This window comes from Homarus americanus, unplaced genomic scaffold (assembly GCF_018991925.1).
Source record: "Homarus americanus isolate GMGI-L3 unplaced genomic scaffold, GMGI_Hamer_2.0 scaffold7504, whole genome shotgun sequence".
In the NCBI taxonomy this organism is placed as follows: domain Eukaryota; kingdom Metazoa; phylum Arthropoda; class Malacostraca; order Decapoda; family Nephropidae; genus Homarus; species Homarus americanus.
The window spans coordinates 182,501-195,000 of record NW_024752810.1 but is presented as its reverse complement, the minus strand read 5'-3'; the positions used below and the strand labels follow the sequence as shown (position 1 = coordinate 195,000).

Below are 12,500 nucleotides of genomic sequence, written 5' to 3'. Positions count from 1 at the left end.
GCCGCCTCACTCACTCATACCATAAAACAGCGCTACTACAGGCACAGGGCTGGCAAATGTTCGTCTGTCGAAGTTTCCATGAACGTTTTGTTGTTAGCTGAAGGGGAACGGAACGCCCTTCTAGGTGTTCGTGATTGCTCTGTTGGCGCTGTTTTTGTGGTACGGTCTTATGCATTGACCCTCCCCCCCCCAGCATCCTTGCAACATGCACAGAGTCTAACACAAGATAACCGCAACTCAAGACTGCAACTTAACCCTTAAAACACCAAATTCTGAAAGAGTCGGACATGGAACACAATCGGTGTTTTTTCTTCTTCAGGAGGCCAGTTGACCTCCGTCTTCCTGTGCCGTAATTCAGAATTTGGTCGTTCGTGACTAATCCTTTAGTGAAGGTCTTGCTGTAGCCATAACTGATGCTCTCGTTCGTCCATCTAACTTCAGAGGGTTCAAGCTCGTCAGTCATCATCCTTGAAACATACGGCGCTGACCCTAACATCTTGAGGAGCGACCAGGAGGAAGAAGACTCCACAGATACCGGCACTGAGGTTACCCAAGACTCCTCGCCACCAACCAGCGACTCTTCCTTAAACTTATCCAATCTATCTGGAGTCTCAACTCTAAGATTCAGTCCAGATTACCGACACTCGAATGAAAGCGACGACGGCAGCTACACCGACCCAGGATCTCAGACTGACACCTCCACTGACACTCTTGTCGCTGACGTCACCCACTACCAGACTGATGTTGTGGAGGTGAGGGAGGCGTATGTGGAGTATGACCAGGTGACTGGAGCCTTTATAGAGTTCCCGGACACTGAGGTGGCACACAGCCAATCCGAAAACACTCCGGACACACTCATACAATACCCCGACGCTCACGTTACGTACAGAGAGTACGACCACAGCTCTGGTGCGTACATAGAGTATCCAGGTACACGAGACACATACGACCACAGCTCTGGTGCGTACATAGAGTATCCAGGTACACGAGACACATACGACCACAGCTCCGGGGGAATTATAGAATATTTAAGCCGGAAAGAAACTTTATACGAGAAACAGCAGACTACAGGAGCCTTTATTGAATACCTGAACGATAATAGTGGAGACGAGGACCTCACACGAAGCCCGACCATCGAGGATTTAAGTTCCTTAGGGGAGAACGGCGACTCCTTCTTTGTGAACTTTGAGGAAGAGTTAGAGCGAGTGGAAAGGCAGTATCCGAACTTGCAAGCTGAACATTTATTAGCCGGCCAGGAGACAGAAGAACAGGAAGAACTCGTAGACGTTCCTCTGTGGGTTTGTGAAACAGTAAAAGAACTCAACCGGTGCGCGACCATCACTGAGGAGGACGAAGAGGAGGAGGAGGTGGTGGTGGTGCAGCGAGAGAAGCTGGAGACCTCCAACATGGGCCAGTACTACTCCAGCGCCTCGGGGGGCGGGCCCTCCAGAGGCGAAATGTCGGGATCTTTACCCTCGTCGCCTCGGTCCTCAGAAGAATGGAGAATGTCGATGGCGTCCACAGCGACGGTGGCGTCCACAGCCACTGCAGACAGCGATGACACTCTGGCCAAGGACATGTCGGAGCTCTCGTCTGTCAACTCTCGTCTCTCGTGCCTGGATGAGGTTCAGGACGAGGTGAGACACCCCTCTTCTACCCCTTCTGGGGTAGACCCAAGCGCCGCACACAAACTCACACCGCAGTCCAACCACAAGCGGCAGACGAGCATCAAGGACGCTATTGATGAGCTTGAGAGTATTGAACAAGCTGCCCAGACGCTACTGCAGAAGCGACAGTTCTCTACCGAGGACGATCGTACGACACCAGTCTCAGCCTCTGACACAGTGACTGTCCTCCCCACTAGTGTGAGTGATACTAAAGTGACTCTCAGTGAGAAGTTCAGTCCACAGTCTAAGAGAAAAGTGACGCCAAGTTCACCATCACTCCGAAGTGAGACTCTCGTAGAAGAAACAGAGAACACACTGCCGACACACACACCCGAGGAGGATAAGACGAACACCGGGTCATCCAGCGAGCAAGTGGACACGATCATTACACCTGCCAAGACTGATAAGGAGACGCCATGTCCAAGTGTTGAAACCTCAGTCACTCCGGCAGATCTTACTGTTAATGGTGACTCAACAACCAAGCCGACGAAGGAAGATCAAGTGGTTAACTCCAAGTCGGAAGTGAAGCCGCCTCTTCCCCCGACGGCAGGAGGCCAGCCGCCCAAGCTAGAAGTTAAGCGTCGCTTGTGGTCGAGGTCTAAGGAGCTCCAGCCTTACATCTCGCGAGAGTCTTACAACGACGACAGAGTGTTGAAGGAACTGGAGAGGTTACGCCGTAGTTACCAAGAGAGTGACCTGAACGACTTCTTGGACGCTCTGGAAAATACGGCCATTTCCGACGACATTGAGGAAGCTTTCCTACGTCAGCTGCTGGTGGACATCAGCGAGGATGTCGAGGACGGGACTCGGGAAGCCGAGGATTCACCTCAACTGGAGGAGGAGACGATAGTCGCCGCCACGCCAGAGACCGTAACTCAGGTGGCTGATGAGGTGCCGCCAGAACCCCCCCGACCATCACCTGCCACAAGCAAGTTTGAGAAGGTCAAAGAGAGAATTTTGGAGATGATAACAATACGTAGAGCTGGGAGGGTCATAGACACCACCAACTGTGAGACACCCACCAGCTGTGAGACACCCACCAACTGTGAGACACCCGCCAGCTGTGAGACACCCGCCAGCTGTGAGACACCCGCCAGCTGTGAGACAACCTCAACTCTGAGAGAAGACTCTAAGAGCTTGACTGAGGATTCTGGTCGTTTCGAAACTCCTCAGATCAGTAGGTCGATCACACCTCAGTCACTCAGACCAGACACACCAGACTCCAAGTCCAGCAGACCACAGACTCCAGATGTGACCAAGGGAGAGGAGGGCAAGAAGAGCTTCAACATCACAGAGTTCTTGAAGAAAGGTTCACCCAAGTACCTGAGAAAGAAGTACAAGGAGAGAAAGAACCGTAAATCAGATGTGTTGACAACGTCAGAGAGCGAGAGTGAGGACCCAGAGGCCGGGAAGAAGGATATCGGAAATGGTAACAGTTTGTCTCAGAGGAAAGTACCATTTACGGGAAGTCAGTCAAGTCTAAAGGGAAGCAATCGATCGCTGAGCACCTCACAAGAACTCAAAAAGGAAGTTCGCTTTGATCTTGACGGTGAAGAACAGAAGAAAGGTTTGGAGGATACAAGTGGCAGAGACGCCAGAACCGAGTTAACAACACCGGTGAGAGTCGAGGAGAAGTGGAAAGAGCAACACAGATACTCGGGTCCTCAGATGATCACGTGTGAGGCGCAGCTGCAGGAGACCGTCATACTGAAGGAGTTTGAAGAGACGACGCAGGATATGGAGAGCGACACGTCCTTTCCGCTACCCACCACAGTACTCGACATAAACAGCCGAGCAGAAACATTACTCCCGAGGCTGCCTGAGAGAGTTAGGCCACCCAGGAAGAAGAAGAAACTCATCCCCACGTCTGTTGAGGAGCTGAGTGGTGGAGACCTTTCTGATAACTCTACCTCCACTGTGACCTCCAACAGCTCACTGAAGGCGGTGGATCCCAGAACGGAGTCGCTGAGAGTCAACGAGGCAGCCAAGGAGGAGTCACCCCCGCCCCTCCCTCCATATGAAGAAATTATCGATCTGCCTAAAACTAAACCCAAATGTGTTGAGGTGGTGGAAATGACCCGGTCTGAGGGCGTGACCTCGGAGGTGAGAGAAGAGTTTGTAATGACAGTGACCGAAGAAAGTGTTAAGAATATTGAGTCATCCTTATCCGTGTCTTCATCCGCCTCGATGACGCTACTCCCTGACACCACTGTGACATCCTCCACTCCTGCCACCACTACTGTACCACCACCACCACCACGCTCTGCCACTGTTGCCACGTCCTCAGCTGCCGCATCTACTGGGACTACGACGGAGAGTATGTCTGCTCCACCACCCATCCCGCCCGCCCCGTCACCATCCAGCCTCTCCACCTCAGTTGTTGAGGTGGAGGTTCTCGTGTCGCCGCTGCCTGTGACCTCCGTGGCATCCATATCTGTTGCTCCGTTACCTGAGAGTGCCACGCTGGTGGTGTACCCCGCCAGGACCTTACCCCTGCCTGTAATCCCCGAGTCCCTGCAGGAGGACCAGGTGTCCCTCCCCACTCCCAGCGAGCCCACCGTCTCATTCAGCAGCCTCGGAGGGTCGGCACCAACCACGCCGCAGGCTGGGGAGGAAAACCTTCCCTCCCTCTATGATAACGTCAACCCCTTCAAGGAGATGCTGGAGCTGGAGGCTAGACTTCTCGAGGGCGAAGTATCTGAGCCTCCAACTGTTACCACCACTACAGTAAACGTTAGTTCCGAGTTGACGAAAGTAGAGACATGTGAAGTGCCACAACCGGCCCAGGAGGTGACGTCAGGCCACTTAAGTCTTCCGCAGGCAGCTCGCCAGAGCCCTGACTTGGAGAAGAATGAAGTAGTCGACCTTGACGCGCTTGCAGCTCTGACCGCTGAGATGTTTAACTTCACCGACGGCTTGGATAAAAAAGTTCCTTGGAATAAAAACAAGAAAAAGGAAAGTTATAAAGCACCGGTTGCTGAGGTCAATGAAGTATCTGATACGTCCACATCTGTGATGAAGTCAGAGCGTCTGACGGAGAAAGTCATTGATGAATCGGTAACAACAGCTGAGGAACTTGAGGCTGCATCCTCCACGACGCTCTCACTACCACCACAAGACGAAGTAAGAGTTAAGAAAGAGACTAAGGAAATTGTGACACAAACAGAGCCTGAGATACCCTCTCGAGGCCTGTCTGTGAGGGAGGTGGCCAGGAGCAACACCATCGCCATACAGACCGACGCCACCAGGTATGTTCGGATGTACGAGGCCGCCTCACAGACCGACACGGAGTATGAAACTGACCTCGAGACCGAATCTGAAATAGAAGAAAACACGACGAACAAATACGACCCCGGCAAGTGGTTATACCGACCGACCAGAGAGAACAAGGTGCCGCTGCCCACACCCAGAGACCCCCAGCTCCAGGAGCTGCACAGACAGCAGCAGGCAATGATACAGGAGCTGCAGAAACAGACCGTCATGCAGGAGCGGCGAGAGAAGGACAAGCCAGAGGCGCCACCACGTCAATTCCAAGACAAGATGCCCCTGAAGGTGGTGGACGAGCTGAAGAACGTTCTCTCCGACGTGGACGAGGCCGGACCCAAGCTGAAGAAGGTGGGCGAGCCTCCCCCCCGCTGGGACTCAGACCTCACCTGGGATAACGGTAGGTTGGTTACTAGTGCTACTAATACTCCCCTGGAGCCTAGCAACACCTTAGTTCCTTTCACATCTGCTCAGTCAGACGCTTCGCACTTCCCTGTTGTGCCTCAAGGCTCGCCTGCTGACCCTGCCAGCCAGCCTCATTCTTTCCCTAACCCTATAATGCAAACTCCAGTTCTTGCTCCTGAGAATAAATGCACTAAATCTGAGATGAACGGAAGGTTAGATAGGCGGCCGTCATATTCAGTATCCACAGATGACCTGGCAACTATACCCGAGGAGGCGCTCATGACGAGTGCCAGAATGGTGGGCGGCAGCGGTGGCGACACTCATCAAGCACTGCCCGGAGTCACCCGAGACCTGCCACACCGCCAGCAGGAGGCAGCAACGCCCCGTCAGGAGAGCCCAGCCAAGCATGTTAAAGGTAACGGTACGTGTGTTGATACTAAGCCAGCAGAGAACATAACTACAGCTAAGGTCAGAGCCAACGTGTACCCAGCCTTCGCCCCCGTGGCTAAGATCCCCAGAGGAAAGCCTCCAGTACCTCGGCCAGCGATCCGTCGGCTGTCAGGTGAGGGTCAGGCGCTGGAGGACGGCTACCAGAGTGACCCAGGAGCCCGACGCACTAACGGACGCTATAAACAAATGACGTCAAAAATTAAGCCTTCGATCTCGAGGCCAGAGGACCGAGGCTACGCTACCGACACTGAGGTTGTGACGAAGACCGAAGCAGCGAGTCAGAAAACTCTCCATAGCACCTGGACGCCCCTGGGTCAGCCCGCCCAGTCAGAGCCAGAACCGCCCCAGAGCACGGCAGGACATGGTAAGGGAAGTGTGGAACTAACCCCCCAGGCGCCCCCAGCTCCTGTAGCAGCCTCCTCTCCTGATCCTCCTCCTCTTCCTCCCCCTCCCTTTGAGTCAGCTTTTGATGAGCCTCTCCCACCTAGCTCTAACATTCCTAGAACAGCAGATATGAACACACAAGCAGAAGATGACCCAATAAGTGACAGTAGACGTAGTGAAGAAGATGTCTTCCGAATGTACCTTAATCTGTTAAATCAACAACATCGGTGTCTTAATGATGTAGAGAAACTATCAAGTCTCTCAGTCGTGTCCTCAGCTGGTGGTGCTCCCCATAGTCCACCAGTGAAAGATAATTGTGACATCCCAACGAGCCAACAAGAGTCACCACCTCCCCTACCTCCCCCTCGCCTTCCCCCTCCCCCACCTACGTCCCCCAGATGCTCCCGCGATGCCTGGCTCCTGGCGCCAGGCACTGCCAGTGTTGATCGTGGCGTAGCCACGGCAGAGTCGCTATACCCGTGCCAGCCATCCCATGCCCAGTCTGGCTACCCGACAGACCCAGAACTATCGTACCGCACAGGGCGGCCTCGACGGCCTCTCACCTGGTGCTCTCAGCTCACTCCGGCCGCCATCTCTCACGACCAACTTCACGACCCGACCGCAGCCACTCACGACCACCATAAACACTCCAAGTCGTTAGGTGGTCGAGCCAGCAGCCACAGCAGGAAGGGTGAGGTGACGTCCCTCACACACTTGGCACCCAGGACCCGCCCCGTAAGCCTAGCCGGGCCCTACGGCTCTCAGCGGCTGCAAGCACAGGGCCTTGCCGAGTGGCTTTTTTTCGCCCGTCTTGATCGTACAAATAAACTTTTGAGTCAGTTACCATCAAGCATGGAGCTCAAACCTTCACCACAAGTGAACGGCGACAGTGAAGTGAACGACAGCCCGACCAAGGCAGAGGCGCCGCCATCAGACCCCGAGGAGACCATCACTCGGGAAAGTATAGTGAAGTCAGCAAAATATCCCTCGGCGGAACGCAAGACTAAGTCTTCATCCCCACCGCCGCCGCCACGTCCACGCACGCCTATTGATGAGCGTGACCCCGAGCTGGTGTACGCTGAGCGCCGCTACCTGTCCTACTTTGAGGGACCGCCCCACAAGCGTCGCCAGGTACGGAGCACCTCTCAGGAGCCGCCTGAGCCCACGTACCAGCAGCTGGAGGCGCAGCGCCGCTATAACAATTACTTCCTAGGTCCTCCCCGTGCCTCAACACCCACGAGGGAGGAGGCACAGAGGTCACCCCAGCCAGACGAGGCTCAGCTCACAGCTCAGAGACGCTACGAGTCCTACTTTCATCCTGGACCTCCAAGACCTCGATCTACCAAGTCACTAGAACCCCCTGAGCCCGACGCCCAGCAGGTGGAGGCCGAGCGACGGTATTTATCTTACTTCACCGCTGGTCCTCCACACGCACGCTCCTCCTCCCTGGTTGAGTCTTCCTCAGAGCCTGACCCTGAGCAGCTGGAGGCTGAACGGCGATACTTAAAGTATTTTAACCCAGGGCCGCCCCGTCCAGCTCCCAGAAAAGATGATGAACGCACTCCAGAACCTGACGCCGAACAGCTGGAAGCAGAACGCAGATACCTGGCATACTTCAAGCCAGGTCCGCCACGTCCACGCCCGAGGCCGGCCTCCATGACTGAAAAGTCCCCTGAACCGGACCTCCAGCAGCTGGAGGCTGAACGTCGCTACCTGAGCTACTTCAACTCGGGTCCTCCTCGACCCAGACCTCGCAGTGATATAGACATTGACAGAAAACCTGACTTGAGTCAAGTGGAAGCAGAAAAACGTTATATGATGTACTTCCAGGGAACACCCAAGGCCAAGCACATGTCGGACGAAGACAAGAACAAGGAACAAGAAGGGAAACTTCGCATCCCGCCCACCAGGGAGATGTTGGAGGCGGAGGAGAGGTTCCTTAACTATTTCAAACCTATACCTTGTGGGGAGCCCCGACACCTGGTGGAGGAGCCGCCTCTCACTGACCAGGACAAGGTGAGGCAGCAGCTCATGAAGGAGTACTGGGAAGCGATGGAGACGAAAGTGGACCGTAAAGAGAAAAAAATTATCAAAGTGAGTCGTGCAAAACGAGAGATCAAGAGGGAGGCGACGCCGCCCACACAGCGGGAGATGGTGGTGGAGGAGTTCCTGCAGCGGGTGAAGGACCGCAAGAAGGAAAAAGATCTCCATTACGGCGATACAGACGACGAGGACGAGGAGAAGGACGCCCAGAAGACGCTAGAGTTGACGGTGGGCGCCCCTCTCACCCCTGGCGAGGACCCCCAGACACCCACCATCGAGGGCGGAGGCGAGGTGAAGGGCAGGATTGTGGAGGACCTGGGACTCTTTGTGAGCCCCGAGGGTGAGTGCCAGTAGTGCCAGCCCCCAGCCCCCGGGGCACACGTCAACCTGCTTGTATTGTGAACTCTTAACCTCCGTGCCCCCAGCTACGCGACCTCATAGGGGTCAAGATCAAGTGCCGGTAGAGAGCCTATTAAAGGGCTGTAGTGACCTTCCGCCTGTCTAACCTTCCACCGTTGTAACCCTCCTGCTGGAGCACCAGTGTCTGGGGCGACACTCACTAGTTAGCACCATTAACCCGCGTGTGTACAGTGCCATAACCACTTGTTGTAGTCATCACACGGAACAACCAGCTGCTGACAGTGCCATTATATGGGTGACCTGTATTACTTGTTGTGAGGTGTGTGTTGTGGTAATGACAGTGTGCCAAATGACCCAACAAATCATCCTGACCCCCTTCCTCCTTTCACCTTCCTTCCCCCCCCCATCCCTCTCCCCTCCCTACCCCTCCCCCTCAACACCCCTCCCCTCAACACCCCTCCCCTCTCCACCTCTCCCCTCTCCACCTCCCCTCTCCACCCGTCCCCCGACCCCAGCTTACCCTAATAGTAGCATGTGACAGTTTGCAGTGCCACATTATCCCTAGGGCTCTACCTGGGCAGGAGCCAGTTAGTTTATAAGTGGCCATGAAGATGTATTCACAACCTGTAGTTAGTGTGTGTGTGGAAGCATGAGGAGTGTTGAAATATTATTGTGTTTTTATTCGATTTTTTCTGGTTTGGTGGTTTTTCGGGTGGAATGGTTCTGTACTTTGCTGTGTTAAGGGATTGTGTTGTAGCGGAGGAGGACGGGGAGGGAGGGAGAAGACACTGACGGGGCAAGATAAGGCTATACAGGTTACTACTCAATAACACGAGGCTAATATTAGATCACTGATGACACGACGTTGGCGGCTCCACACACACACACACACACACACACACACAAAGGCACCTGCCAGCTCACCTTCATCCCTTCCTCCTCTACCTGCTCCAGTTCTTCTCCCATGAAAGCGATCACTCAAGAAGGAATTATTTCGCTCACATTGACACCCGGAGCTATATATAAACCTCGTAAGAAAGTTTTTAAGTAACAGCAAAAACAGCAGGACAGCATCTCGAGTACCTGTGATAATACACACTGAGAGCCGCTGCCGGTACTGCCCCGCTGCCACGACGCACGACTCCTGCACAACGTTTACAGAAGTGAGCCAAAAAATTCCTAAGACCTCTGGGTCGTCTTTACCTGTCAGATGGAAATATTTACCATTGCACCGTGTGTGTGTGTGTGTGTGTGTGTGTGTGTGTGTGTGTGTGTGTGTGTGTGTGTGTGTGTGTGTGTGTGTGTGTGTGTGTGTGTTTGTTGTTGTGTGTTGTGTGTTGTGTTGTGTGTTGTGTTGTTGTGTTGTGTGTTGTGTGTGTGTGTGTGTGTGTGTGTGTGTGTGTGTGTGTGTGTGTGTGTGTGTGTGTGTGTGTGTGTGTGTGTGTGTGTGTGTGTGTTGTTGTGTGTGTGTGTGTGTGTGTGTGTGTGTGTGTGTGTGTGTGTGTGTGTGTGTGTGTGTGTGTGTGTGTGTGTGTGTGTGTGTGTGTGTGTGTGTGTGTGTGTGTGTGTGTGTGTGTGTGTGTGTGTGTGTGTGTGTGTGTGTGTGTGTGTGTGTGTGTGTGTGTGTGTGTGTGTGTGTGTGTGTGTGTGTGTGTGTGTGTGTGTGTGTGTGTGTGTGTGTGTGTGTGTGTGTGTGTGTGTGTGTGTGTGTGTGTGTGTGTGTGTGTGTGTGTGTGTGTGTGTGTGTGTGTGTGTGTGTGTGTGTGTGTGTGTGTGTGTGTGTGTGTGTGTGTGTGTGTGTGTCAAAGTTTACCTCGGAAATACCTGGTTCTCTCATGACGTAATTTTTTTGAGTCTTCCTTATTCCTGGGTGGAGGGTGACAGGTGAGGTGTAGGAGTGACAGGTGTGGTGAAGGCGTTGGTGGGAGGAGGGGTAGAAGGAAGGAGGAGGAGGTGGAAGGAAGAGAGGTAAGAGGACTCGGTATCACATTACTTCAAGATAAGAGAGAGAGAGAGGGAGGGAGAGAGAGAGAGAGAGAGAGAGAGAGAGAGAGAGAGAGATAGAACAAACGAGAAAGAGGGAGGAGAAGAGAGAAAGAACAAGGAAGAAAAGGAGAGAACAAGGAAGAGACACAAGAGAGAGTGGGAGGAGGCAGAGAGATATAGAGCAAACAAAAGCGAAAGAGAAAAAAGAGAGAGAGAGAGAGGAAGCGAATGAAAGAGAGAAATATACACCAACAAAAATATAACGAAACTCAAAACGTAAACTTGATAATAAAGAACAAACACAAAACGTATAGTAAACAGTAAACAGAACTAGAAGAGGAAATGTACTTTACCTACCCAGGAAGTAAACAAAACATTGGCTCGTTTCTGTAGTGTCCAGTAGAGGGGAGTACGCTAGACATGCAAGACAGACAGAAACAGACAGAAACGCACACACACAGAGGTAGACAGACATAAATAGGCAGACAGACAGATACACATACGGACAGAGAAAAAGACCGATGATGATGATGATGATGATGATGATGATGATAACTTGACGATGAGGATATTGGTGATAATAACATGTATTGTGATGGTGACTGAGTGATAGTGATAATAGTGACTGGAATGATGGTGTCTTAAGTATGGTGATAGTGACTGGAATACAATGATGGTGACTTATGTATGGTGATAGTGACTGGAATACAATGATGGTGACTTATGTATGGTGATTGTGATGGTAGGAGAATGTGACTCACTAATTTGATAATAATGAAAAAAGTTGCCTTATTTTAGCGATGAATGACAGATTTGATGACGTTTTTTCTCCAGCTTTGACTAATGAATATATTATCACCAGCAACTAAGCGAAGGGTCAATACATTTTTAATAATAATAATAATAATAATAATAATAATAATAATAATAATAATATATGTCTGAAAATAAAATAACAATAATAATACTAATGGAGATAAAAGTAAAACTGATAATAATAATAATAATAATAATAATAATAATAATAATAATAAGAAAGGATTATAAACACAAACCAAGACTATAAAGGTCATTGCACACTAAACACATCCAGGTTTTGGCAAATGAAGACACGTTCATATCTTGGCATGAAGTAGTGTCACCTGTATGTGGGCTAAACCATACATGGACCTCTGGCACTGTGGCACTTCACTTCACACACACTTCCTGATACCGGGAGGAGGAGGTTCAGCCCAGGTTACAGGTGAGGTTGTGGGAGATCTTACCTGGTGATCACGTCAGAACCCAGGTGAGAGAGAGAGAGAGAGAGAGAATGGACGGAGGTTAGGTTAGGTTAGGTTAGGTCCGGGTTCTTATCTGTAGTTTGGGTGAGGGTGAGAGAGGAGGTGCAGGTTGATGGTCTGGGGATAAGAGAGAGAGATAAGAATGGAGGAGGAGTAGAGGAACAGGGGAAGGAAGAGGTAGACGAAGAGTAGGAGGAGAAGGAAGAGGATGGAAGAGGAGGGATTGGAGAAAGAGGAAGAGAAGTGGAATATGGGAAGCAGGTGGAGGAGGAGGAGGAGGAAGAGGAGAGGAGGAGGAAGAGGAAAGGACGAGGATCAAGGAGAAGAGAAGGAGAGGAACAGGGGAGGATGAAGAGGAGAGGAGCAAGGGGAAGAGGAGAGTAGTTGGAGAAGGAAGAGGAAAGAAGGAGGAGAAGGTAAGGGGAAAGAGAGATGAAGATTGTTGATCGTATATGACTAACACAGGCTGACACATTGCTGGGTCGTCCTCAAGATAAAACTCAAACAGTCGTATGTATGTATGTATGTATGTATGTATGTATGTATTAAATGTTATGTCAGTATTGGTGACACTCTTGCACTGAGTTTGAGAATAGCCTGATAGGTCGTCAGCGATGGAAATAAGTCTCATTGAAATCCGGCCATAAATACCAGCCGG

At 51.8% G+C, this 12,500-nt stretch overlaps 1 protein-coding gene across 6 annotated transcripts in view; it reads left to right on the top strand.

The window, feature by feature from the left end:
• LOC121855197 overlaps window positions 1-12,500 on the top strand; it is a 242,033-nt gene that overhangs the window by 49,881 nt on the left and 179,652 nt on the right. For all 6 annotated transcript variants that reach the window (XR_006086745.1, XR_006086744.1, XM_042350065.1 and 3 more), the window contains exons 3-4: window positions 442-5,331; window positions 5,584-5,751. Coding sequence is in view for 4 of the 6 variants with exons in the window: in XM_042350065.1 (XP_042205999.1) it covers window positions 442-5,331; window positions 5,584-5,751 (5,058 nt within the window). In the remaining 2 variants the exon portion in view is untranslated. The remainder of the gene's footprint in view (window positions 1-441; window positions 5,332-5,583; window positions 5,752-12,500) is intronic.